The sequence below is a fragment of the Macaca thibetana genome, chromosome 18, assembly GCF_024542745.1.
Source record: "Macaca thibetana thibetana isolate TM-01 chromosome 18, ASM2454274v1, whole genome shotgun sequence".
Taxonomy (NCBI): domain Eukaryota; kingdom Metazoa; phylum Chordata; class Mammalia; order Primates; family Cercopithecidae; genus Macaca; species Macaca thibetana.
Window position 1 is genome coordinate 62,710,481 of NC_065595.1, and position 27,832 is coordinate 62,738,312.

Consider the following 27,832-nt stretch of genomic DNA (forward strand, 5'->3'; position numbering starts at 1 on the left):
AGAGAAAGAGGATAATTTATTTTTTTAAATGGCCTTTTAAACTTGGAGACGCTATGCTAAGTGAAATAAGCCAGACACAAAGAACAGATACTGCATGATCCCACTTATATGAGGTACCTGCGATAGTCGAATTTATAGAGAGAGGAAGTGGAGTAATAGCAACCAGGGTCTGAGGTGGCAGGGTGGGAGGAATTAGGAGTTAATGTTTAATGGGTATGAAGTTTCAGCTGGGGATGATGAAAAAGTTCTGGAGATGGGTAGTGGTGATGGATGCAAAACAATGTGAATGTACTTAATGCCAGAGAAACTGTATACTTACAAATGGTTAAAGCGGTAAATTTTATGCTATACATACTTCATCACAGTTTTTAAAAATGAACTCTTGCTAGTTCATCACTGCTCAGCACAGACAGCCCATCATTCAGCAGTCCTGGACACTGATAACCTCACCCTCCACAACAGAGATGTTGGAGGAGGAGATAAGGGCACCCATGAGGATTCAACCCTTTCAGCTAGGAACAGTTGCTGTCTCTCTATGAGGGGCAGTAATGGAGACACCAGTATCACACTTGGTTCTCACCAATGTCCTACCCTGTCCACAGTTGTCCTTTCAATAACAATGAATGAATGTGTTGTATTGCTCTGCTATAATTTGTTACCTGGTCTCTAAGTGTTGAGCACCTGGAAATTTCCAGTCATTCACCAGGACTAGAAGCTGGAAGCAGGCACTTGGAGCATCTTTAGTTCAATCCAGCTCTTTTATCACCTCTCTGTGACTTCTTTTGAGAGGGCTTTCAGCCTCTCTGGCTCTTGTTTATTCATAGATCCCCTAATAGAGTGGGATTGGAAGAGTGGTTTTCCTTCCTGGCTGTACATTAGTATCACCTGAGGAGCTTTTAAACCGTACTCAGGCCTAGGCCATATTCTAGGACTATTAACTCCATATTTCTGGCATGAGACATGAACATCAGTGTTTTTTGAAAGCTCCGAAATGATTCTAACATGCAACCCAAGAGAAAAAAAAAATAACTTCTTAGGTCTCTTTCAGTTCGAAAAGGATGAAAGCCTGAATTAAAAAGAAAGCTATAAATATTTTGTACAAATAGAAGTATTCCTTTTTAACTACCTCCTTGGGAAGTATTTGCCCAGAAGGTACTATGAATTGGAGGGTATGTTTTATGAGATTGCTATTTGGAATAATTAGGCTAATGTATAATGCCATCAACCAAATATGAATGTACTCTTTCCTCATTGTCCCATCAATATTGGAATGGTTAATTTTAGTTTATTTTAGCAAGTTTAACAGAAGTGAGATGTGGCCGGGTGCGGTGGCTCACACCTGTAATCCCAGCACTTTGGGAGGTCAAGGCAGGTGGATCACCTGAGGTCGAGAGTTCAAGATCAGCCTGACCAACATGGAGAAAACCTGTCTCCATTAAAAGTACAAAATTAGCCGGGCATGGTGGCACATACCTGTAATCCCAGCTACTCAGGACGCTGAGGCAGGAGAATGGAGAATCAACCCAGGAGGCGGAGGTTGTGGTGAGCCGAGATTGCACCATTGCACTCCATCCTGGGCAACAAGAGTGAAACTCCGTCTCAAAAAAAAAAAAAAAAAAAAGTGAGATGTATCTCATAGCTATTCTCAAATGCGTTTAAAAAATTGTGAGGCTGACCATGTCCTTAAATGTTATCCCACTATTTGGCTTCCCTCTTGTGTGAGGTATCTTTTTCCTGAGATCATTATTAATCTGTTAATGTGATAATAAAATAGCTATCATTATTGAGACCTATTGTGTGCTAGATACTACACCAGAGCTTTACAGATATTATTTTATATATTTGTTACAAAATTTCTTCAAGGCAGTTATTATTCCCAAGTTAAAATGAAAATGAGGCAGGAGAACAGGGTCTGGAGGCAGGGAACCTAAGGCCGAATTCATGCTGACTTCCTAGAACTCAATCACAAAGAAAACCCCAACTTTCCATGCCCAGGTAAGAAAAGGACCAGAGGCTAATCCCTTTGCAACCTCCCATTTTCTGAGTGGCAGATGAAAAATTGAAAGTGCCTCTGATTTGTCCCCTCTGGGAGACAATCAGGCTGGTTGCCGGCCAAGTTTTCATTTGCATAGTACTATAACTTTGTAACTTCATTTCAGCCTCTGATTGGTCACTTTCTGCAACCAATCAGACCTTTGCATAGGGTGTAACTTTGTAACTTTGCTTCAGACTCTGATTGGCCCCCTCCTGCAATCAATCAGACTGATTCCAGGCCAGTACTTCCTTTACATAGGGGGTACACCTGTACACCAAGTAACCAATGGGGAACCTCTAGAGGGTATTTAAACCCCAGAAAATTCTGTAACTTGCCTCTTGAGTTGCTTGCTTGGGCTGCTCCCACCATATGGAGTATACTTTCATTTTCAATAAATCTCTGCTTTTGTTGCTTCATTCTTTCCTTGCTTTGTGCATTTTGTCCAATTCTTTGTTCACAATGCCAAGAACTTGGACACCTTCCACCAGTACAAAAAACCTAAGGCTCAGAGAGGTTAGGCAAGTACCCCAAAGTGACACGGCTACTAAATAATAGAGCTGGGATTTGAATCCAGTTCCAGCTGTCTCTCAAGCACCATTCTCTTTGCTAGACAGAAAAGCACTCAATGCCTGCACTACTCATACCCCTTCCTGAGGAAAGCTGCCCTACTAATGTTTAGAACCAGGTGACCCTACTTTTTGATCCTAGGTGATGGGTCATTTCAGATCCAAAGGTAACAGTGAATGGCCTGGGCCAAAAAGACAAGCCAAGCCAATCACACTCCTCCCGTGAGAACTTGAATTTGAAAAGACTGAGTGTCAATACACTTAATAGAAGGAACGAAAGTCAAAGAGGCTGAATCAAGGTATGCCACGGGTGTATTTGGAATCAGATGAGCCACGGCATGCTGAAATTATGAGGGACTGAAAATTAAAGTTAGCGGAGAAATATAGGTGGTAGGGAGCAAACAAAACAGATGGGCTTAAAGAAGCAGAGGTGCAATTGGAGAACAAACATTTGGCCCATGAGACCCTTGAGAGAAAACCTGAAGAGCCAAGCCTTCAAGTTACCTCTGTTTTCAGCAGTAATCCAGTCATGTGTATTCCTAAAATATGCATCCTTTTTTTTTTGTTTTTTTTTTTAGATGGAATTTCGCTCTTGTTGCCCAGGCTGGAGTGCAATGGCACAATCTCGGCTCACTGCAACCTCTGCCTCCTGGGTTCAAGCGATTCTCCTGCCTCAGCCTCCCCAGTAGCAGGGACTACAGGAGTGTGCCACCACGCCCAGCTAATTTTTGTATTTTTAGTAGAGACGGGGTTTCACCATGTTGGCCAGATGGTCTCGATCTCTTGACCTCACGATCCACTAGCCTCGGCCTCCGAAAGTGCTGGGATTACAGGCATGAACCACTGGACTGTCCCTGTTCTTTGCAATCAAATAAACCAAAATAAAATATTCTTTCTATTAAATGTTTGCTAGTGTGGATATTAAGCTTTTACTTGTCATTTATCACAAAAAGTTTCCATTTCAGTTCTTTCCTTGCTTTTTTTCATTACATTTTGGCTTTTTAAAAGTAGAACCTGGCCAGGAGCAGCGACTCACATCTGTAATCCCAGCACTTTGGGAGGCCAAGGCGGGAGGATCACCTGAGGTCAGGAGTTCGAGACCAGCCTGGCCAATATGGCGAAACCTCGTCTCAACTAAAAATACAAAAATTAGCTGGGGGTTGTGGCACGCTCCTGTAATTCCAGCTGCTTGAGAGGCTGAGGCACAAGAATTGCTTGAATCTTGGAGGCGGAGCTTGCAGTGAGCCGAGATGGCGCCATTGTACTCCAGCCTGGGCAACAGAGTGAGACTCCATCTCGGGGAAAAAACAAAAACAAAAAACAAAGTAGAACCATCCATCATATAATCAATAACCACTTCACCAGTCAAAAACTTACATTCATGCAAACGATAGTAACAGAAAGCAGATCAGTGGTTGTGTGGGTCTGGGGGAGGGAACAGGTGGGAAGAGTTGGGAGCAATGGGACACAGTGGAGCCTGAGAGCACTCTGGGGTGATGGTGTGTTATTATCTTGATTGTGATGATGGTTTCACAAGTGTATACATATATTAAAGTTTGTCACTGGGTACAGTTTAAATATGTGTAGTTTATTGTGTTCTAATAATACCTTAGTTAAAGCCATTTTTAAAAATATTTATTCTTCTTCCCAACAAGGACACTTACACAATTCTATTCAACGTATTATGCTTTATGTTCTATGCTTACCTATAAGTCACCTGCAATTAATTGTGATATATGCTATGTGAAATTAATTATATGTTTATATTTTTCAGTTTTAATAATCTATTTTCCAGCTGTATTTTATAAATAATATCTGTCACCATTGGAAAATCATGTGGTGAGCACTGTAGTTTTAAATTTATTTCTATTAATATTTTTCATTCCTTGGCCAATTTTCCTGTTTTTAAACATAGCATCATCTGATCTGGAGGTTTGAAATTTTGTTACTTTGTAGTGTTTTAAAGTCATGCTAAGGCATGGACCCTAATGAGCATTTTATAATGGAAAGGGCATAAAATAGAAAGAATTACTGTAAGAACTAGTATAGATATATTAAAGATTTTATGCATTGTTCTCCCCTGCCTTGGACAATAGTTTTTATTGTGCCTTTATAGCTAAACAAGATCTGTCTATGGCTAATCTGGCCACTTCTATTACCTACGTACCACAAAAATGTCTTTCTGGACCTAGCGGACCATACGGAAGTTTGGTAACAACATTCATCTGGTAGAGTTTCAACACAGGATTACTTTTGTCATTTATCCACTTGCTAAAACTCCCTTACTTTTTCTACTACTTTTGTTCCAAAGTTCTTAAAGTTTATAGATTTAACTGAGGTTTTACTAAGCACACATGACTTGGCTAGCACTCTGCAAGGTACTGAGAGTACAAACAGAGTAAGTGACTCTTGGGAAGCATGTCCCCTTACCCCCTTACTATCAGGGCTTACCCTTCTTCCTCAAGCAAATAATGAACTGAACTGTGTAGCACATGGCAGGACACTGAAGAATAGACCCTGGTAAAGCCCCGCACACTCTGCGAGGTAATGCAAAAAGAGGGGTTATGTGTTCAATGCTGACAAGTCATATGAATGGAAACTGTCCACAGATTCATCTACCGTTCCTTCTCCAGAGGAAAGAAGAACTCAATCAAAAGTCATAATACATCTACAGGTGGCTGGTAAAGTAGAGGCACTGATTTCCGTGGAATTGGGCCTTGCTGGAAATTCTGCAAGAGACCATAGAGACACTTTTTCTGGGAAGAACAACAACAAAAAAGTCAACATTCCAAGTAAATATTCCCACTCCAAATGATTAACACAGTCATTCTTATCAATAGTTACTATGTTTCACTGATTAATATAGCATAGAGGCTGAAAGGTCAGGCTTTGAAGTTATAACAGACATGTGTCATATTCCTGCCTTTTCCTCTTACCCAGAATCTGATCCCGGACAGGTCACTGACCTCGCTAAGCTTCAGCTCACTCATCTGTAAAATGGAGGTGACAGTCATTACCTTGCAGCTAATGTTAATGAGAGATAATGTGAATAAAACACTTTGCAGAGAGCTTGGCTCATAGGACGTGCTCAATAAAGAAGAAGAATATAATGTTTATTATCATTGTTAAAAGTATACATTGAAAAATTTCTACTTAGCTAATGTAAAAGTAGTATGTGTTTACAAGCCAGTTTGGGAAGCAAGTCAAACATACATGAAACAGCAGAGGAAAATCCCAAATTATGTAACATTGTTCACTGTACTAGGATGTTCAGCATGACATTCCTGTTATTTTAGAATTGTGGGAGATGTCCCAAAAGCTGGAAACGTTCATTGTCAGAACATCTATTCAGGACATGCTACAAGACTGTGGAATTAATTTTGTGACCCCCTAGTTAGTTATCCACCTCAGGAATTATAGGAGGTAAGAAGATCAATCTTTAGACCCAAGAGATTCTAGGGAGACCAGCATCCAGAGTCGTTCAGGGAGAGTTGCCAGTGTGCCACACCCAGTCCACACACAGTAAGGAGTGGGCGGCGCTTCTCACAGCATTTTGAAGCTATTGCTGCCCCACCTTCAGCCTGCATGGTTGCTACAGGAAAGCATGCTGCCAGCCTAATTATTGTCCCATTGTAGACACTCCCTTTTTTCTGGCAGCTTTTACCATTTCCCTTTTACCCTGCATGTTCTGCAGCTTCATTGTGATAGAACTTACTATAGATTTTATATATTTTATTTTTTCTGCTTGATATTCAAAGTACACTCTCCATGTGAATGAAAAATTTTGACTGTCTTTCAGTTTCAGAAAACTCTGTCAGTATCTCTTTTTATTTTTTTTTTTTTTTAAGAGACGGGGGTGTCATGCTGGGTTGCCCAGGCTGGTCTCAAGCTCCTGGCCTCAAGCAATTCTCCCTCCTCAGCCTCCCAAAGTGCTGGGATTACAGGTGTAAGCCACTGTGCCTGGCCCGACATATTTTTAATATTTTTTTTCCATCATTCTCACTTTATCTTGTTCTGGCTTTCCTATCCACAAATATATACCATGTCATCTCAATACATCCTCCATGATTCCTGATAGCACTTCTACATTTTTTTTCTTTTTGTTTCTTTTTACTGTGTTTCGGTTAAGGCCTCAGTACTGTCTTCTAATCCACTACCTCAAAATGTCCCAAATGATAATTGTCATTTCCTACCATTACCACACTCTGCCTTCCAAACTATTTCTCCTCCTTACTTCAGTCAGTGGCCTTACCATCTGTCAGAAATCCTGAGCTTCTCCTAGACTTACCCTCTGCTGATCCTCCATACTATTACTAGAGTGATTTTTAAATAATATGATTCTGAACATACTAATCCCATACTTACGACGTATCAGTGGCATCCTACTGACCTTTAGAAACATGGCTTAGAAGTCACTCAGGACACGGTCCCGCTTCCCCTGTTGGCCTCATGATTCTACATTTTCCCTTTGTATTCTGCCTTCCAGCGATTCATTCATTCAAATATGCACCTTTATACACTGAGTGCCTATAATGTGCCAACTACTTTTCTGGGCCTTGGGATACTTTAGTAAACAAATCATGCCAAAATATCTTCTTCATAGAACTTAGTAGGGGAGATAGATAGTAAACAAAATCAGTAAAGTGTCTGGTGTGTTGGAAGTAATAAGTACAACGGAAAAAATAAGCCGAGAGAGGGGAACGCTGCGGGTGGAAGCTGGGTGATGGAGACTTAAATGGAATGACCAGAGAAGGCTTTACTGAGATGGTGATATCTGCTTGAGGAGTTGAGGGCATGAGTAGTGAAGAATCTGAAGAAAGAGCATTGAAATCAGGAATACCCAATGCAAAGGTCTTGAGGTGGAAAGTTACCTGACTAGTTCAAGAAGCATTCAGGATGTCAATATAGCTGAGCAGACTGGGAGGGCAGGAAGTAGGAGATGAGGGTGGGGAAGTTCCCAGAACCTGAGTTACTGGGCCTTGCGGGCCATGGTAAAGCGTTGGGCTTTTACTCTAAGTGAAGTAAGACACTTCACTCAGTGTAGTGACATAAGTAGAGGTAGTAGGACACTTCACCATGGAGGGTGTCAGGAAGAACAATGATGTGCTCTAGTTTATATTTAAAGGATTACTCCGTCTGCTATGTGGAGAACAGACTACAGGAAGAAAAGGAAGAAAAGTACTTAGACCTCTTTAGGAGGCTATAACAAAAATCCAGGCTTGAGATGAAAATGACTTGCACTGGGATAGTAGCAGTAGAAGTGGCGAGACTTAAACAAATTCTGGACGTATTTTGAAGGACTTCGCTAATAGGCTTGTGCTAATTATGGTTTTAGGCCATGGAGATACTTCTATAAACGAAGAAAACAGAAAACCCTACCAGAATTGACTGAAAGGTTGAGTGAGGGGCAGGAAAGTAAAAGAGGTGGCAAAGGTGAGTCAAAGGTTTTCGGCCTGAGCAACTTAAAGGATGAAGAAGACAAACAGGACGAGCAGGTTTTGGAGGTAAAATTAAATCAGTTTCGGAGTGTGAAGGTTTGGATGCCCAACAGACATCCTCATGGAGCTGTCAAGTGAGAGGTTAGATATGTGAGTCTGGAGTGGAGGTCAGAGGTCTTGGCTGGAGATACACACTTGGTGATCGGTGTATAAGTGGTATTTAAAGCTATGAGAGTGGATGAGGTAAGCTCAGAAGGACGGTTGACAGAAAAGAGAAGAGATCCAAGAACTGAATCCTGGGCTACTCCGTGTGATTAGCGAAATTAGGAGGAATTGGCAAAGAAGATTGAAGAGTAACCACAAATGAAGGCTGAAACCAGGACAGTGTGGCATCCTGGAAGCCAGAGAAGAAGGTATTTCAAACGTGAGGGAGTGATCACCTTTTCTAATACTATTTGAGAAGTGACAATTGACTATGAGGATGTAGAAGTCACTGGTGACTTTGATGAGCATACATTTGATGGAGTGGTCAGAAAAAAAAGATTTCTTATAGCAGATTCAAGAGGGAATTGCTCAGAAAAGGATCACTGAGGAAGAAAAAAGTAAAAACTAAACTAAAGAGAGAATTGGGTTTGTACACCCATGTTCATAGCAGCAGTACTCACAATAGCTAAAATGTAGAAGCAACCCAAGTGTCCGTCAACAAATGAACAGATAAGGAAAATGTGGTGTATACATACCATGGAATATCATTCAGCCTTAAAAACGAAAGACATGGCCGGGTGCGGTGGCTCATGCCTGTAATCCCAGCACTGTGGGAGGCCAAGGCGGGCAGATCACGAGGTCAGGAGATTGAGACCATCCTGGCTAACAAGGTGAAACCCAGTCTCTACTAAAAATACAAAAAATTAGCCGGGAGTGGTGGCGGGCACCTATAGTCCCAGCTACTCGGGAGGCTGAGGCAGGAGAATGGTGTGAACCCAGGAGGCAGAGCTTGCAGTGAGCCGAGATCACACCACTGCACTCCAGCCTGGGCAACAGAGCAAGACTCTGTATCAAAAAAAAAAAAAAAAAGGAAAGACATTCTGACACGTTACATCGATGAACCTCAATAACATGCTAAATGAAATAAGCCAGTCACAAAAAGACAAATAACTCTACAATTCCATAACTTATATGAAATACTTAAGAGTGGTCAGAATTCTAGACAGAAAGTAGAATGGTGGTTACTAGGGGGAAGGGAGGAATGGGGAGTTATTGTTTATTGATCATAGAATTTCAGTTTTACAAAATGCAAGGAGTTATGGAGCTGGATGGTGGTGATGCACAACATTACAAATATATTTAATCCACTAAGCTTTTAGTCCCCAACCTTTTTGGCAACAGGGATCTGTTTAGGGGAAGATGGTATTTCCAGGGACTGAGGCAGTGGTGGCAGTGGGGGGCAGGGAGGCAACGATTTCAGAATAATTCAACTCATTACATTTATAGTGCACCTTATTTCTATTATTATTACAATGTAATATATCAAGAAATACATATACAACTCACCATAATGTAGAATCAGTGGGAGCCTGAGCTTGCTTTCCTGCAACTAGATGGTCCCATCTTGGGGGTTATGGGAGACAGTGATAGATTATCAGGCATTAGATTCTCATAACGAGCACACAACCTAGATCCCTCACATGCACAGTTCACAATAGGGCTCATGCTCCTGAGAGAATCTAAAGCCACTGCTGATCTGACAGCAGGCGGAGCTCACACAGTAATGCGAGCGATGGGGAGCAGCTGTAAATACAGACAAAGCTCACTCCCTGGGTCCTGGGGGAGGTGGGAGGCAGGGGGCTGCACTAAGCTATACAATAAACAAGGTTAAGATGGGAAATGTCATGTCATGTACATTTTACTAAATTGGTGGGGGGTGGGGGTGGGCATTGAGAACCATTGAATACAGGTGACTCATTTAAAGAGCTTTCTATAAGGGAGCAAGAAAATAGGACAATAGCTGAAGAGAGTTTTTGTTGTTGTTTATGATATGGTAGATTCATTTTCTATTGATGCTGTAACAAATTACCACACATTTAGTGGCTTAAAACAACACAACTTAGTCATCTTACAATCTTATAGGTTGGAAGTCCAATGTGGGTCTCACCAGACTAAAATTAAGCTGTCAGGGAGACTGTGTTCCTTTCCAGAGGCTCTAGGGGAGAATCAGTTTCCTTGCCTGTTTCAGCTTCTAGAGGCTTCCTGCATTCCCTGGCTCCCGACCCCTTCTTCCATCTTTAAGGCCAGCAACATTGTATCTCTTTGACCCTTCTTCCACAGTCACATCTGTCTCTAACAGTCTTCTTCTGCTTCCCTCTTCTTCCTCCCGCTTATTTTAAGACCTCTTGTGGCCACACTGGGTATACCCAGATAATACAGGATAATCTCTGTATTTTAAGGTCAGTTCATTAGCAACCTCATTCCATCTTCTCCCTTGATTCTCCTTTGCTGTGTGACCTAACACAATCACAGGTTCTGGGAATTAGGACAGGGATATCTTTTGGGGGTCCTTAGTCTGCTTACTACATATGGGGTACATTACAGCATTCATGTCGGACACTCCAATAGAGAGAGAGAACTTGATGATGCAGGAGAGGGCAGAATTGCTGGTGTGGCCAGAGCGAGAAAACAGAAGAGCTGGCTTTCTGTAGGAGCAAGGGGAGTTCCTCTCTAGTTAACAGGAGAGGAGGGGGAGGACAATGCATGAAGACAGATGATGGCCAGTGAGTAAATGTGGTGGGGACTTGTGAGAGCCATTATCTTCTCAGTGACTTAGAAGCAAGGTCGTCAATTGAGAGTGAGGATAGAATAGAATGTGTTAGAGGTGTGAAGAGACAAAAGTTATAAAACTGACATCAAATAGACAAGAGCATGGGCCGGGTATGGTGGCTCATACCTGTAATCTCAACACTTTTGAGGCCAAGGCAGGCAGATAGCTTGAGCTCAGGAGATCAAGACCAAACCTGAGCAACGTGGAGAAATCCTGTCTCTACAAATAATACAAAAATTAGCCAGGTGTGGTGGTGCACACCTGCAGTCCTAGCTCCTCAGGAAGCTGAGGTGGGAGGACCGATTGACCCTTAGGAGGCCAAGGCTGCAGTGAGCCATGATGGTACCGCTGCACTCTGGCCTGGGTGACAAAACAACACCTTGTCTCAAAAAAAAAGAAAAAAAAAAGAGAGAGGAGCATGAAAAGACTAGAGAAATGTGGGCATCGAGGGCCCACTTGAAGTCTGTGGTCATTAATTTAAAGTGCAATCACTTAGCTTGTTTTCTACACTCAAGTGGACAAAGGATTCATATACTAATTAGTCAGGGTAGTAAATTTCTCTGTAAGAAATTTACATGGGTTATCGCACTTTATCCTCACAACCACTGAATGAAGTGGGCACTATTATTATGCCCTTTTTCAGATAAGGACACTAAAAGATTGGCTAAAGTAAGCATCAACTACAATTTTTGTTTTAGGTATTAGTTTTATTAGGGGATTCAAAAATAATATTTGTGTCATAAGATTAATTTAGTAAACGTAATTTGATCACTACATTCATTCATTAACCAACTATTATGGTATCACTATTTTAGGCTATATACTTCAAAACAGCTTAGATATCAGGAATCTTTGTCTTTTAAGAGTTGAAACAGCATTTCTCCAGTTAACTATCAGAGCCAGTGATATGGTTTGGCTGTGTCCCCACCCAAATCTCATCTTGAATTCCCACATGTTGTGGGAGCGATCCGGTGGGAGGTAATTGATTCATGGGGGCAGGTCTTTCCTGTGCTGTTCTCGTGATAGTGAATAAGTGTGACGAGATCTGATAGTTTTAAAAAGGAGAGTTTCCCTGAACAAGTTTTTATTCTTTTGTCTGCCACCACGTGAGACATGCCTTTCATCTTCTGCCATAGTTGTGAGGCCTCCCCAGTCACATGGAACTGTAAGTCCATTAAACCTCTTTCTTTTTTAAATTGCCCAGTCTCAGATATGTCTTTATACAGCAAATTGGTACCAATAAAGTGGGGCGCTGCTGAAAAGATATCCAAAAATGTAGAAGTAACTTTGTAACTGGGTAACACACAGAGGCTGGAACAGTTTGGAGGGCTCAGGAGAGGAAAATGTGGAAAAGTTTGGAACTCCTAGAGACTAGTTGAATGGCTTTGCCCAAAATGCTAATACTGATAGCAACAATGAAATCCAGGTTGAGATGGTCTCAGATGGAGATGAGGAACTTGTTGGGAACTGGAGTAAAGGTGACTCTTGCTATGTTTCAGCAAAGAGACTGGTGACATTTTGCCCCTGCCATAGAGATTTGTGGAAGTTTGAACTTGAGAGAGATGATTTAGGGTATCTGGCAGAAGAAATTTCTAAGCAGCAAAGAATTCAGGAGATGACCTGGATGTTGTTAAAGGCCTTCAGTTTTGAAGCAGAGCATAAAAGTCAGAAAATTTGCAGCCTGAAAATGCAATAGAAAAGAAAATCCCCTTTTCTGAGACAAATTTAAGCTGGCTGCAGAAATGTGCATAAGTAACGAGGAGGTGAATGTTAATCCCCAAGACAATGGGGTAAATGTTTCCAGGGCATCTCAGAGGTCTTCATGGCAGACCCTCCCATCACAGGACTGGAGGCCCAGGAGGAAAAAGTAGTTTCACGGGCCAGGTCCAGGGTCCCTATGCTGCACGCAGCCTAGGGACTTGGTGCTCTGTATCCCAGCTGCTCCAGCCATGGCTGAAAGGGGCCAAGGTACAGCTCAGGCCATGGCTTCAAAGGATGCTAGACCCGAGCCTTGGCAGCTTCCACATGGTGTTGAACCTGCAGTGCACAGAAGTCAAAAATTGGGGTTTGGGAAACTCCACCTAGATTTCAGAGGATGTATGGAAACGCCTGGATGCCCAAGCAGAAGTTTGCTGCAGGGATGGGGCTCTCATGGAGAACCTCTGCTAGGGCAGTGCAGAAGGGAAATGTGGGGTGGGAGACCCAAAACAGACTCCCTACTGGGGCACCACTCAGTGGAGCTGTGAGAAGAGGGCCACTGTCCTCCAGACCCCAGAGTGATGGATCCACGGACAGCTTGCACTGTGTGCCTGGAAAGTCACAGACACTCAACGTCAGCCGGTGAAAGCAGCCAGGAGGGAGGCTGTACCCTGCAAAGCCACAGGAGCGGAGCCGCCCAAGACCATGGGAACCCACCTCTTACATCAGCGTGACCTGGATATGAGACATGGAGTTAAAGGAGATCATTTTGGAGCTTTAAGATTTGACTGCCCTGCTGGATTTTGGACTTGCATGGAGCCTGTAGCCCTTTGTTTTGGCCAATTTGTCCCATTTGGAATGGCTATATTTACCCAACACCTGTACCCTCACTGTATCTAGGAAGTAACTAACTTGCTTTTACTTTTACAGGCTCATAGGTGCAAGGGACTTGCCTTGACTCAGATGAGATTTTGGACTGTGGACTTCTGAGTTAATGCTGAAATAAGACTTTGGGGGGCTGTTGGGAAGACATGATTGGTTTTGAAATGTGAAGACATAAGATTTGGGAGGGGCCGGGGTGGAATGATATGGTTTGGCTCTGTGTCCCCACCCAAATCTCATCTTAAATTCCCATGTGTTGTGGGAGGGACCCAGTGGGAGGTAATTGAATCATGGGGACAATTATTTCCCATACTATTCTCATGATAGTTAATAAGTCTCATGAGATCTGATGGTTTTAAAAAGGAGAGTTTCCCTGCACAAGCTCTTCTCATCTGCCAACATGTGATATGTGACTTTCATCTTCCACAATGATTGTGAGGCCTCCTCAGCCACATGGAACAGTTAAGTCCATTAAACCTCTTTCTTTGTAAATTGCCCAGTCTCAGGTATGTCTCTCTCTTTTTTTTTTTTTTTTTTTTTTTCCTGAGACGGAGTCTTGCTCTATAGCCCAGGCTTGAAGGCAGTGGCATGATCGCAGCTCACTGTGACCTCCCCCTCTCAGGTTCAAGCGATTCTCCAACCTCAGCCTCCCCAGTAGCTGGAATTACAGGTGTGCACCACCATGCCCAGCTAATTTTTGTATTTTTAGTAGAGATGGGGGTTTCACCATGTTGGCCAGGCTGGTCTCAAACTCCTGAGCTCAAGTGATCCGCCCACCTTGGCCTCCCAAAGTGCTGGGATTACAGGTATGAGCCTCTGCGCCCGACCTCGGGTCTGAAAACAGACTAATACAGCCAGATAATTTATTATCTATATAATCCTTATTTCTTTTTTTGTTTGCTTTATTCATGTTCTCTGTTCTTACATCTCATTTAGTATTTTAATTTTTCTAAGCATGTATCTATTTAACTTATTTTTTCAAATTTTCTAGTATGGAAGTAATAAGTATCCCCAAATACCCTTAATCCAATTTCACATAATTTTTTATCCCATTTATCATCCCCGACTTTAATGATAATTTTGATTAAAGTTTTTTAAAAAGCAGTTCTTTATATATGTAGAATCTTCTATATCTTTGTAATATATTGTTTGTAGTTTTGGTGCTCTAAAATTAATTATACAGATTTATGTAAATACTTACTCATTTAAAAGAAAGGAGCTCCTCCTACTGGTGTCCTGAATTAATGGATTAGTGTTAATTGTTACATCATACATATTTCATGTATGAGGAATTAAAATTCCATTTATGTAGGCAAAACCAGAATGTAAGCCATGTCTCTTAACATTCAATAGTTTCTTACATGCAATAAAAATTGCAAGTGATGCGTATAAAATCATTGACTTAGGTTGTAAATACCAAGATCCATTGTGCTATGCTTCCTTGCTGTTGTTTGGGTAACAAATTTTCCTACTTTGGACCAAAGAAGAAAGCACAGTATAGTACAATAAAATATGGGCTTTGGATTGGACCACTTACGAGCTATGTGCACTTGAACAATTGACCAGTTACCATGTATTTACTGGCACCTGTGGATATTTGGCATTGTATTAGGAGTTAGAGATATGTGTATAAATATCCACATATTTACCGTTTTCCTTTCTATTCTTCCCCTGGACAATCAGAGACATGAGTTATAATCCAGGTTCTTTCATTGCCTTTTGGGAAACCTGTGCAGATCATTCAAGTATTTGAGCTTGTATCCCAATCAATGATATGGAGGTAATAATATCTATCTCACAGGGTTGCTGTAAGAATTAAATACTAGAAATGTTTATACAGAATACCTAGCACATAATAGGCACATATAATAATAACTGTTCGTTCCATTTTTTTCTCCCTTTAGATCTGATGTGGGGAAAAAAAACGACGACAGCTTACTCTGAGGCAGGAGCAATGGATAGTGTCCTTGTAGAAATTATAGTACTCCCAAAATAATTGATTACTATAAATATTGAGTTTCCAAATGATTAGTGCTGGGTTTTCTCAACCTAAGCACTATTGACATTTTGGGCTGAATAATGCTCTGTTGTTGAGGGCTGTCCTGTGCATAGTAGGACGTTTAGCAGCATCCCTGGCTGCTCCCCACTAGATGCAGCAGCTGTCCCAATTGTGAAGAGCAAGACTGTCCAGACATCACCAAATGTTCCTTCAGGGCAAAACCCAAGCACCACTCCTCCACCATTGAGAACTACTGCAATAGTGGATCATAAGCTCACATTTAGTGGGCCTTGAGAGGTATTTTTAAAATTAAGTGACATAGAATTTGCTATAGACTGAATTGTGTGTCCCCTCCCTGCCAAATTCATATGTTGAAGGCCTAAACCCCAATGTGACTATATCTGGAAATATAATTAAAATATAATTAAGGTTAAATGAGGTTGTAACGGTTGGCCCTAATTCCATTAACACTGAAGCCTCATAAGAAGAGGAAGAGATCCCAGCCATTTGGGAGGCACAGGCGGGTAGATCACTTGAGGTCAGGAGTTTGAGACCAGCCTGGCCAACATGGTAAAACTCTGTCTCTACCAAAAGTACAAAAAAAAAAAAAAAAAAAAAGAAAGGCCAGGTGTGGTGTCTCATGCCTGTAATCCCAGCACTTTGGGAGGCTGAGGCAGGTAGATTACCTGAGGTCAGGAGTTGGCAACCAGCCTGGCCAACATGGTGAAACCCTGTCTCTACTAAAATACAAAAAAAAAAAAAAAATTTAGCCAGGCGTGGTGGCACATGCCTATAATCCCAGCTACTCGGGAGGCTGAGGCACAAGAATTACTCGAACCTAGGAGGCAGAGGTTGCAGTGGGCCGAGATTGAGGCACTGCACTCCAGCCTGCGCAACAGAGTGAGACTCCATCTCAAAAAAATAAGTAAATAAAAGTAAAAAAATAAAAATACAAAAAAAAAAAGAATTTAGAAAAGTTAAAAAAGAAAAAAGAAAAAAAGAAGAGCAAGAGAGCGAGATCTCTCTGCCACATGGGAACACAGGAAGAAGGCGACTGATTATCTGCAAGTCAGGATGGGGCCTTCAATCGAATTGGCCAGCACTTTGATCTTGGACTTTCCGGCCTGCAGAAGTATGAGAAATAAATTTCTGTTGTTTAAGCCACCCAATGTATAGTATTTTGTATGGCAGCTAAAGCAGACTAGTAACAGAATTGAAAAGAACAGAATAGAAAATTTTGAAAAACATTATAGGTAGTCAAGTATTTCTTAGTGAAATAAATTTCTTACTCTGAGTATTGGTCAAAAGATTGAGGGAGGATGGCTTGAGCCTGGGAGATGGAGGCTGCAGCGAGCTGTGATCATGCCACGGCACTCCAGCCTGGGCAATAGAGCAAGACTCTGTTTCACTCTATTTGGAGCAGAATTCAAGTCTCCAAACTTTTAGTAAAAACGTGAGAAGGAGATTATCACGCGGAGATAAAGATCTCCCATAGGGTCCAAAAGGGTAGATATATCAGAAAGATTCAGAGGCCTTTGATGGTGGGTCCAGTCATCAAAACTGAACATCAAAACACTAGGTGGACATTTGAAGAACATTTTAACGAGATGTTATTTTTCCACATTGGTTGACTAACCATTTCTAAATCCATAGTTGTGGAATGAATAAATGAATGAACACAGACTACACAATTCCTGTTCATCTTCAATCAGCCAGGCTCTCTGATCACCTCCAGACAATCAGGCGTGCTGCTCCCTCTGCCTGGCATGTCTCTCTCCTTTTCTTTCTCCACTGAATTAATTCTAGAATCAGCTCTTTAACATCCCCTCGGGGACACCTTCCACTAGTTCCCAGACAAGTTTATTCTTCGTTTGTGCTCCTTCAATAGGCCCTAACTAACTGTACCCTAATTATTATATCTGTTCCACCCTTGTTCCCTGATACCCCGCTAACTCCGCATTCTTTCTATTCCCCCCCGCCCCCATCCCCAAGGTAGCAACAACTATGTTCTGTTCCAGAAAACATAAGCCACAGCCCCCACCACAGTGCTTGGCAAGGCGGTTGCCGCTTAATACCTGCTGACTGAGTGGCAGGAAGACAAGGCAATTACCTGACTCAAATAGGTGGGAACTGAACAATGAGATCACTTGGACTCGGGAAGGGGAACATCACACACCGGGGCCTATCACGGGGAGGGGGGAGTGGGGAGGGATTGCATTGGGAGTTATACCTGATGTAAATGACGAGTGGATGGGTGCTGACGAGTTGATGGGTGCAGCACACCAACATGGCACAAGTATACATATGTAACAAACCTGCACGTTATGCACATGTACCCTAGAACTTAAAGTATAATAAAAAATAAAATAAAATAAAAATAAAAAAATAAAAAATAAATTAAAAAAAAAAGAGAGAAGCAAAAGAATGCTGCCTTCAAGCTGAGGGGAAGACTGAATTGTCCATTTCCTTCCGCTCTAGTGTCCTCAGGAGAGGACGTTGGCGGAGCTGGTGCTCTCGCGGTGGCAGGCCACCACCCTGTGGAGGTGTCATGCACTGCAAGTGCTCGCAAGCTCCAGGAACAAACGCAGCCGCGCAGTTGTCTGGGGTTTGCCCCGTCGCTGCCAGCCCTCTCGCTGAGTCCCCGCCCTCGCTGATAAGAGCCCACTTGGGACCCCCGTTACGTGGATGGCTTCCCAGGACCTGCCCTTAAAGACTCTGATTTAGTGCGTTGGAAATGACGCAATTATTTTTATTTTTAATTGGTACCCCAAGTAATTCTTACCATCAAGGAAGTCTGGGAAACAGATCACGTTTGTTTCAATCACCTGTGGAACTGGAGCGATTTTTTTTTTCCCCGGTGACTTTATTACGAAGTTAACTTTGGAATATGCTAGTGGTTAATACACGGAATGTTCCCGAGATCCCTCAAGAAAGAAGCTACGAATACTTAGAAGATACTATTCCGCAGCGTTTACAGTTAACACTGTCCGTTCCAGAAGGATTCGAGTGACGGCCTGCTTTGAAGGCGAAGACCACAGGGCAACCCAAGCTTCAGAAGGGTTCTGGCCAAGGGAGCCACACTGGTCACTGTCCCCTAGTGCTGGGATGACGGCTCGAGTGTTAGAGGATGCCACTCACTCCTCTGGTAGATGAGGTCAGAGAGCTGAGGGGACCAGAACAAGTCTTCCTTATCGGATTCCGGGCGGAAAAAGAGAAAGTCCTCCAGGAGTTTAATAAGAGTCATTGTTGCGAATTGTTCTAGGCAAGGAGAACTCAGGAGAAATAGGCCCAAGTTTTGATTTCTGTTTTCACCAAGCCGCGAGTCCTAATCGTAGCAAGAGGTGCAGGGGAGTCGCCTTCCTTCCCGCCTAGTGGGACCCAAGTCAGGCTGTCTTTGTTAGCCAGGGTCAAAGGGGCTCTGCCAGGGAAAAACGACGGCAAATGTTTTTCAAGAGGGAGGAAGTCTCCAGCCACATGTGACCTTATGAAATCCGTCTGGGCCAAAAAGATAGTGGACGCTTGGCTGAGGGCCCCAGGGACACAGGTTTCCTCCTGTAAGGAGGAGGCGGGACTCTTCATAAAATTACACTGCACACAGAGCTAGCATCAAGGTCCACTCCCGGGCTACACACACAGCTCCGAGGTCCTCAGGCGGAGACCCAGACCCCGCGAGGGGCGTCAAGTGCAGGCACACTACCGCGGAGGCTGGAGCCCGGCCTCGGGGCGGGGCGAGGGCCAGTCACGTGTGTCCGCTGCCGTCTCCTCGATTTCCCTACAAGGACTTGGGCCGACGGGCCCCGCCCTTCGCCGTGCCCTGGAATGTGCGACCAAGCAAAGCCACAGCACGGACGCAACCATCTGCGGAAAAGATAGGGGGGAGGAAGACTTAACACTGCAACAAGAGGTACAAAAAAGACGGAAACTCAGTGAACAGGACCCAGCGAACCATGATATATTGCTTTATACTCTAGGTCGCCCACTTTAGGCTTCCTTCTCGTGCACTTGGTCAATACCGCGCTCGCTGACCACACTGGCGACTTCCCTCCATGTCGCCCCTCCGAGAAGTCTGGCCCACTCTGCGGGCCAAGAAAGGTGACCGGGCTTCCTTCCGGCTTGCTAAGCGGAGGCCGGAAGCGGTGGTTTTTAGCGGCTCTCTGGGTAGTAGGGTGGTGTAGTAGCGGCAGCGAGGGGCTCGCAGAGGTACTCGGATTCTCGTAGCTGTGCCGGGTGAGTGGCACTCGCGTTCGGGCGCGGGACACCCATCCCGGGGACCCGTCTCCGCGGGGCAGCTGGAGGGCGGCGGGGCTCCTGGCGCCGGGAGCGCACCTGGGCAGGTGTGCCACCCAGGTCCCCGGTTGTGGGATCCGAGGCCATGGCTGGGAGTGGCCCAGACCGAACTTCGCTCCGGGGCCCAAACTTGGAGCCCGGGAAATGCGGCTTCGCTCACTGGCGCCTTGATCTTGGACAACTGCCGGGCCCGCGAAACCCGACCCCTGCAGAGCTAATCCCGGGACTATTTTTGTTTCTAACGTCAACTTGCCCGATTCAAGAGGGTTTGCGCAAAAAACGTAGCCCATTGTCCCCCCGCTGCAGCTGTTGCAGCTGTGTGGCTACATTTAGTAGGAATAACCAACTCAAATTGGGAAGTTCTTCAACTCAGTACCCGCTTCTGTAATTAGAACTTTTTTTCTTTAAGCGATGAAATTTTGGACAAAGAGATCTGGAGTTTAGTTTGTGGCTCCAGGAAAAACTCCAAAATATAATGCCTTGTCCCATGTGGGGGGAAAGTTTGGGCTAATTCAATTCTCCATGGAAGTGTTTTCTTTTAAAGTAGTTTAGTAGGTATATGAATGTATCTATCAATTTCTTGAGAGACCTATGGATTTAGCAGAGATTTTAACTTAAGTGCAAAAAGTTTTATATCTAAAGGCGAATAAAGCGAATATTTCTTAAAATTATTGGTATTTGTTTTATGTTCTGGAAGGGCTCTGATAAACGGTCATCAGAAAAGCACTTTATTTTCAAAAGCGAGGCTTTACTGGCAAGTCAGCCCTAACAGCCAATTTTCTGTCCAGTGGTGAGAACTTTTGGGTGTGGCAGTCCTAGAGAACGAATCCTACCTTCAACCGGAAGTTTGCATAAGAAATGAAAACTTGGTTTACTTGGAACTGAAGCACTAACTTGAAAATACACTTTTTAAAAATTGCGGTTAGCACCAGAAAATAAATTACACTTTTTTTTTTTAAGTGCATTGATTAAATGAGGCGGTGTATTTGTTCAGGGTTTAAAAAGCCGACCAAATGATAGGTGCTATCACACTACGCAGTGTTTTGTAAGATGGTAGTTTTTTCTTGAAGAATATCTGATATTTCTCAGAATATTATCAATCTGAGTGTTCGTTTTGTAGAAAAAGTTTCTAGGTTATTTTACATTTATTGCCAGTTTGTAAATGCTGGACTCTAGGGTTCTAACCAGAGCACTCTAATGTATATATTGGTATGGATTAATCCCATTTTATAAGTGAATATAGTTTCTAGAGATCTGAAAAATCTTCTCGTGTCCTTTGGTGTGTGGGGAAAGCCACTTTGAGAATCTGTTCTATTTCTGCCACCTATTAATCTAGTCTAACATTTTCTTTAATTGTGTTGTGTATCTCGTTATAGCCCATAATGATTCTGAGTTAAAACACAAAATAAAAAACAGATTCATTGCCACCAGCGTTCACCTCCCCTGACTTAAAAAAAGGTTATGCTCCTTTAGATTAATCTGTAAACTCAGTCTCCTGACTGCCCTTCATCCACTTTCTCATGCTTCTGAAATCCTCTTATATTTTGTAGAAGCCTGTTCTTAAGTCTCCTTGCTTTACAGTTTCATACAACATATACTCCTTCACACCAAAGATCTTTCATTTAATCCTTCAAAAATAAAGACTCAGGCCGGGTGCGGTGGCTCACGCCTGAAATCCCAGCACTTTGGGTGACTGAGGCGGGTGGATCACGAGGTCAGGAGTTCAAGACCAGCCTGGCCAAGGTGGGTGAAACCCCGTCTCTAACAAAAATACAAAAATTAGCCAGGCGTGGTGGGGGGCATCTATAATCCCAGCTACTCCGGAGGCTGAGGCAGAGAATTGCTTGAACCCTGGAGGTAGAGGTTGAGATGCGCCATTGCACTCCAGCCTGGGCGACAGAGCGAGACTCCATCTCAAAAATAAATAAATAAACAAATATAAATAAATAAAGACTCGACTTTATGATTGAAGAGCTTTCGTAACTTGGAAACCTTGGGTCCTTACCTGGCGATCTTTGCATCCTAAATAACTACACTGACATGAAATCTTTTCAATTTATTTTACCCTAGCTTGCTTTTTGCAAAAAGCAATTTCAACTTTTTTAGATTAAGGCGTATACCCTAGTTTTCTAAACTTAGATGAGAGTTGTGCATTTGCTGAAGGCTTATTACATGAAGAGTGATAGTCTCCATTGTTTGCGGGAAAGTAAAACGAACAGCAAACTAGAATAATAGCAAAGAGGACCCTGACAATATCAGAAATGATCTGCTCCTTGAGATCATAGCACTGTTCCTGATTTGACTCCCTCCACCATTGTTTATTCCCCCCACACTTTTAGTTTGATAGGAAAAAAACCCCACAGTTTCTGTATTTTGGAACAGTGACTGAACTCCCTATCGCTGAAAGGTTTCTGGTGGAAAATAACTCAGAGATAAGAATCCAGCCTCCTCGAAAAATTAAAGGCCTAGGTAGTAACTTGCTCAACATTACACTATCAGTTTTTGGTAGAATTAACTACCTTAATTTGTTAGAATTGAGACTAACACCCAAATTCTTAATTCTAACTATGCCTTGTAGCTTCTAAATGATCCCACACTGGGTTTTTCAAGGTCTTCCTCCTCCCCAATCACTTAACTACTCAGAAACATCTTTTCTGAACTCACAACATTTAATTATTATGTACCATCCTACAAATTATTTTTCATTATTGTCACACATTGTTTTAAGTTTAGAGTCATACTTCTGGAATGAAAACTATGACTCATTTCATAAGTTGAACCAATCATCTCATTTCTTTATAGTTGCCTCCCCAACTGTATTTTAAGCTCCTTGAAGATAAGACACATGCCTTACATTTCTTAACTCTTAAGTAGTATTCAACGTAATTAATAAGACATTTGATACATATTAGTGTAATGAACTGTTCATAATAAGATTGATAAGATTAAGTCTTGAATATGCTGAAGAAGAGCTCTATATGAAGCCACTGTCAGTGCTGACAAAAAAAAACTTTTTTACTTTAAAAATCTATTTTATAATACATTTACAAATTCAAAAAAGTGCATGATTAAAAGAATAGGAAATACATCAGAATTCAGAAAACAAACTACAACCAAACCTAAACATTTTGAAAAGGTATCTAGAGGACCCCCATACATTTAGTAATATGAGATTTTATATAATAGATTAAAAAATCAGTTGTGGCAGCCGTTTGACCTCATCAGTTCTTTGTTCTTAAAATAGCTGACATTTCTGCATCATTAGGGAAAGACAATGTTGTCACACAAAACAGACTATTTTTAAAGATGTGCTTTGGCTTGCAAAGGCGTGACATGCCTAAAATATGAAAGTGATATGGACTGGTAAACGTGTCACACATTGGGTCTCAACCTCTTGCTGCAAGTCCTTGAGTACATTTAAGAGATGGAGGAATAATATACTCTATAACTCTTTGTTGTTTTTAAAGACAGCACTTACAACAAACAGGAAAGTACAACCCTATGTAGTTTAGATATGAATGGGATTTACTACCTCCAAAGGTGTTATAGAATGAAAATATGCATTTATGAATGGTTTAAGTCATGAAAGGCAGCATCCTAAAAGTTGATTAAAGAATTCTAGGAAATTTGGGAGCAGCATATATCATAACTTCTGTGCTGTGTAGGATATATCTTTTCAACAATATATTCCAGTTGCCATATGGTGCTATATTGGATGGGCTGGAATTTGTGACTATCCTTTGTGGAATTTCCTATTAAAATCTGAAAACAGATTTAGCTTTTAAAAATTTGAGGCAGAGCTTTTCTGATCATTCCGTAATTGTATTTAGTCTGGACGATGTGGTTATAATCAAGGAAATAATGTAAGAAATTACTTTTTAAACACATCGGAATCATATTCTTAGGGTCACTGTGGAGTGCTGAGATCTAGGTGGTAGTTCATTCTTTGCAGTCCACAGACTTATTTTTAGAGCGGTGGCATAGTGTTTTGCCAGATCATAGCTAAATGTTTTCAGAACGTAAGCTTTAAAATTGTTATCCTGGTCAGAGTGAAATCAGTAGTGCCTATTTTAGACCTGCCTGGAAGAATATAACTCAATGCAGTGTCTTACTTTTGCTGCTGAGCGGTTTTGCAGACTACCATCTTCACTGCAACTCTGAACGATGGTATGGTAGAATTTTATTGTCTGATGACTATGGATCTTCAAACAAATTTTTGTAGTTTTTAAAAAAGACTGAGTATTGAAAGTTGCCTTTTTATTTTAGGTATTACTAGACATTCTTTCTAATTTTAACTTAAATTTTACTGGGATAAATTTAGATAAGAGAGCAAAGGTAGTTTCTACCTTTAAGATGTTTTCTAAAACATTTAAATTATTTTAAAAGCTTGTACTCTGATTTCTGTTTAGAGGTCTTAGATACTTCCAGTGATTTAGTGTGACTGTAATACAAGAAACTGGTTTGGATAGAGTATAATGTCTATAAAAACTGTAGATGAATTCCCCTCAGTTTTTTTATCCTTTACTGTTAGCCTTTCAACAAATAGTTTTCTTGAACTACTTTTGCCTAGAGGTGAGGGTACAATAAAAAATGTTAGTTGAAAGTGGAAGAACAATATTTGTCAATAGAGATTAGGAGATGAAGACCTGTTCCATCAGTTAGTCGTTCTTACTGTTCTTCACCTTTCTGTCCACCGTACTATGGAATAGCCAATTTAGGCTAAGGCTGCAAAGGGTGGACCTACTGAAGATGAGTTAGTATCCCTCAGCACCCCCATAGTGCTGAAGTATAGAACTTGGGAGTTTCCTAGGTAACTAATTTTTTTTGCTGCTTGGTTTTTTATTGTTATCAAATTAGCAGATTTGGTTATCAGCTGTTGTTAGCTATATAGCAGTACGGGTCATATGTAATCTTGTTGACATGTGTCTTCTAAAGACACATTTCTGAATAGCTCAAACATATCAGGAAGGCTGATTCTGTGTACTTTTGTTAATCATTGTTTTGATTCAAACTTAAGTAATCTTAGATGTTTAGTTTTTATTGTATTTCCTTTCCTAATTAGGACTTAACCACCACCATGTCAAGCAAAAGAGCAAAGACCAAGACCAAGAAGCGCCCTCAGCGCGCAACATCCAATGTGTTTGCCATGTTTGACCAGTCACAGATTCAGGAGTTCAAAGAGGCCTTCAACATGATTGATCAGAACAGAGATGGTTTCATCGACAAGGAAGATTTGCATGATATGCTTGCTTCATTGGGTAATGCTCAGTTTAAATATTAATCTATTGGATAGAATTTCCACGGTGCCTTTCATGTTGATTTCATGAGTCTTAAAGCTCTGTAAAGCCTGTCTAATGGTTTGAGTAAAGTGTGGAATGGTGTTTCCCACCGAACCACCAGCAGATTCCTGACCCTGTCTTAGGATTGGGTTGGGGTTCGTGTGTGTGTGTATGAAAACACTAATCTAGATTATGGAAGCAGTATTATTCCTTCTGACATTCCAATGGAATATCATATACTCTCCAGACTCTTTAATAGGCCCTATTCATTAAGAAAACTTTCCCCCGCAAGTAGTTTTGCTGTCATGAGTGCAAACAGTAAACTGTATGAATGATAATCTTTCTTACCAAAATGTTTACTGTCATTAATAGTTGATATGTATTATAATGTAATTTAAATTATGACCCCTTTTAAAAATTTAGGGAAGAATCCAACTGATGATTATCTGGATGCCATGATGAATGAAGCTCCAGGCCCCATCAATTTCACCATGTTCCTTACCATGTTTGGTGAGAAGTTAAATGGCACGGATCCTGAAGATGTCATCAGAAATGCTTTTGCTTGCTTTGATGAAGAAGCAACTGGTAAGTGAGAGGTAACCTTTAATTACAAAGTGATTTAATTTTTAGTTATGGTAACTAAAATATACAGTGACTTAAAATAGGATAACACCGTCAGGTTTGTACTACACCTGTGTTTTTAAACAGAGTTCTCTTGGCATGTTTGTCACTCACGTTCTGCTTCTGCCCTAAGTATTAGTTTACAATGAATAGGTTGTATTTGAAACCTCTTTGGGAAACTTGTATTACCCCTTTCCTAGCATGTTAACTCCACAAGGGTTAGGCTATCAGAAAATATGTATTGAATAAAAAACTTTTAACAGAATAATCTTGATGAAGTATAAATTGTTATAGGCTATGGCACCACTACAATCCTGTGTGTGTTTACCAGGTATCTGTCAGCTCTCAAATTGTTTAAATCTGACATTTAACCTCTATTTTAAAATACACCCAGTAGAACTTAGGGTCTGGAATTAGACTATCTGGCTTCATTGTAATTTGGGGCAAGTTGCTTGACTTTCTCTAAGCCTCTGTCTTCTTATTTGTAAAATGGGCAGTATTACCTACCTCACAGGGTGGTTGTGAGAAGTAAATGAAGTGAGATGTACATGAAGTACTTAGCATACTGTGTGGCATAGAGTTAACTCTCAAAAAAACAAAATGTTAACTATATAGGGGCCTGATCCTTTGGCGGAAGTGTAAAACATAATGAGGGAATATTTTCCATGACACCCAACTCAACATGGCATAGCCAAGTATGTTTAGTGAAGGAAGGCACAATCTTGGGTTGCCTGCATTAGTGGGACTAGTTTAAATACTGCGTGGTTGCCAGGGCCTACTGATGGAAGCATGGTCTGTGGCTTTCAAGGCTCCCCACATGTCCATGCCAGTTATTTGGGAAATCTTAAAAATACCAATACCAGAAAATCTTCGGTGACATCTGATTCTTGTAGGCAGGCAGGTTTTATGAGAACCCTGGTATCAAATTCCCAAAGAGCACACCTTTCATTTTACCACTGCACACCCCCACTGCCTAGCACAGTGCCTGCCACATAGTTAGTGCTCAAATATTTATTCCATGTTTTTGCATGTGCTGGGACTGGCCATATTTGTTATAATAATTGGATTTGTAAACAGTAAAAATCTCATTTTACATCTGAGAAAACCAAAGGTCAGGGATAAAGTGAAATGCCTGAAATAAAATAGCTTGTTAAAACTGGGCCTCAAGTTTCCAATATTCTTTCCACTGTACCACTTTATTGATGTGTATGATGTAGTGTTGATTTTAGCGTGGCAGGTCAATGTTATTTGCTTGTAGAATAACACATGACCATTCATGCCACTTTAAGGAACCATAAGGCTAGATTCTTTAACCATACTTTTTATTACTTTGTTTAGGCATAGGTTTAGTCTATTATCAAGAGATCAGAAGCTGAATGTGGAGGCAGAATGATAGAGCAGAACGACGCTGCTAAGCATCTGGGCATTTTTCTAGGCACTTCCCTGCTGAGGCTATTTTAAGTAGGTGGACACCCTGGAGTTCACATATTTGCATGTTTATAGTTTTTAACATACAGAACATGCTTAGTCGAGTATAGATATTCTTTGTGATTGACCCTCAGAGTAGTATGTATTCTGATCCCTTATTCTGTATTCTCCAGGCACCATTCAGGAAGATTACCTGAGAGAGCTGCTGACAACCATGGGGGATCGGTTTACGGATGAGGAAGTGGATGAGCTGTACAGAGAAGCACCTATTGACAAAAAGGGGAATTTCAATTACATCGAGTTCACGCGCATCCTGAAACATGGAGCAAAAGACAAAGATGACTGAAAGAATTTCAAATTCCAGCCAAACGTTCCTTGTTGCCACTTTGGGTATTTTTGAGATTTTCTCTTGCATGCCCTTAGCTTTACAGCTTTTGCATTTCCTGTTGTATTTATTCTCAGCCATTTTGGGCATATGTATCTTTATACTCAGACTGGAAAAGGGACTTTCTATTGATATCATTTTCAGAATAGAAAATAGGGTAATTTAACCTACCAGCCCTTTCCCCTAATAACTGTGGTCTATACAGAGTCAATATATTTTTTTCAGAGAAAGTTATTTGCTCGATTTTTTCTGAATCATAATTAAACTTTATGATAAAACACTTACTTGTTTAAACTTCTTATTTACCGAACTGGGCCTTTGTTGGTTTTAGTTGTATCTTCCAAAGAAAGGTAGATGAGGAAAATCCTAGAAAATGATATGGTTGTTAGCTTTCTCTTC

General features: G+C 41.5%; 3 protein-coding genes across 20 annotated transcripts in view; 2 read left to right on the top strand and 1 right to left on the bottom strand.

Moving 5' to 3' along the window:
* Positions 1–19,509, bottom strand: part of MYOM1 (myomesin 1) — a 177,807-nt gene extending 158,298 nt beyond the window's left edge. For both annotated transcript variants that reach the window (XM_050767428.1, XM_050767432.1), the window contains exon 1: positions 18,216–19,509. In XM_050767428.1, coding sequence (XP_050623385.1) covers positions 18,216–18,218 — 3 coding nt within the window. In that variant the 5' untranslated portion in view covers positions 18,219–19,509. The remainder of the gene's footprint in view (positions 1–18,215) is intronic.
* Positions 1–27,832, top strand: part of LOC126941171 (myosin regulatory light chain 12B) — a 392,918-nt gene that overhangs the window by 343,439 nt on the left and 21,647 nt on the right. The gene's annotated exons all lie outside the window — the stretch shown is intronic.
* MYL12A (myosin light chain 12A) lies at positions 19,522–27,711 on the top strand. 4 transcript variants are annotated; one of them, XM_050767491.1, is made up of 5 exons: positions 19,563–19,660; positions 21,363–21,463; positions 24,783–24,978; positions 25,423–25,584; positions 27,222–27,711. In XM_050767491.1, exons 3-5 carry the CDS (start codon positions 24,798–24,800, stop codon positions 27,392–27,394), a joined length of 516 nt encoding a protein of 171 aa, XP_050623448.1. In that variant the 5' UTR covers positions 19,563–19,660; positions 21,363–21,463; positions 24,783–24,797; the 3' UTR covers positions 27,395–27,711. The 4 variants fall into 4 exon arrangements, with proteins under 4 accessions (XP_050623447.1, XP_050623448.1, XP_050623446.1 ...); XM_050767490.1 differs by lacking the exon at positions 21,363–21,463 and having other exon boundaries at positions 19,522–19,660; XM_050767489.1 differs by lacking the exons at positions 19,563–19,660; positions 21,363–21,463 and adding an exon at positions 23,766–23,887.

Excerpts from the sequence above, each read along its gene's own strand:
- MYL12A (XM_050767489.1), top strand. Across the intron at positions 24,979-25,422 it reads TGATATGCTTGCTTCATTGG|GGAAGAATCCAACTGATGAT; the intron begins GTAATGCTCAGT and ends TTAAAAATTTAG. Across the intron at positions 25,585-27,221 it reads CTTTGATGAAGAAGCAACTG|GCACCATTCAGGAAGATTAC; the intron begins GTAAGTGAGAGG and ends TGTATTCTCCAG.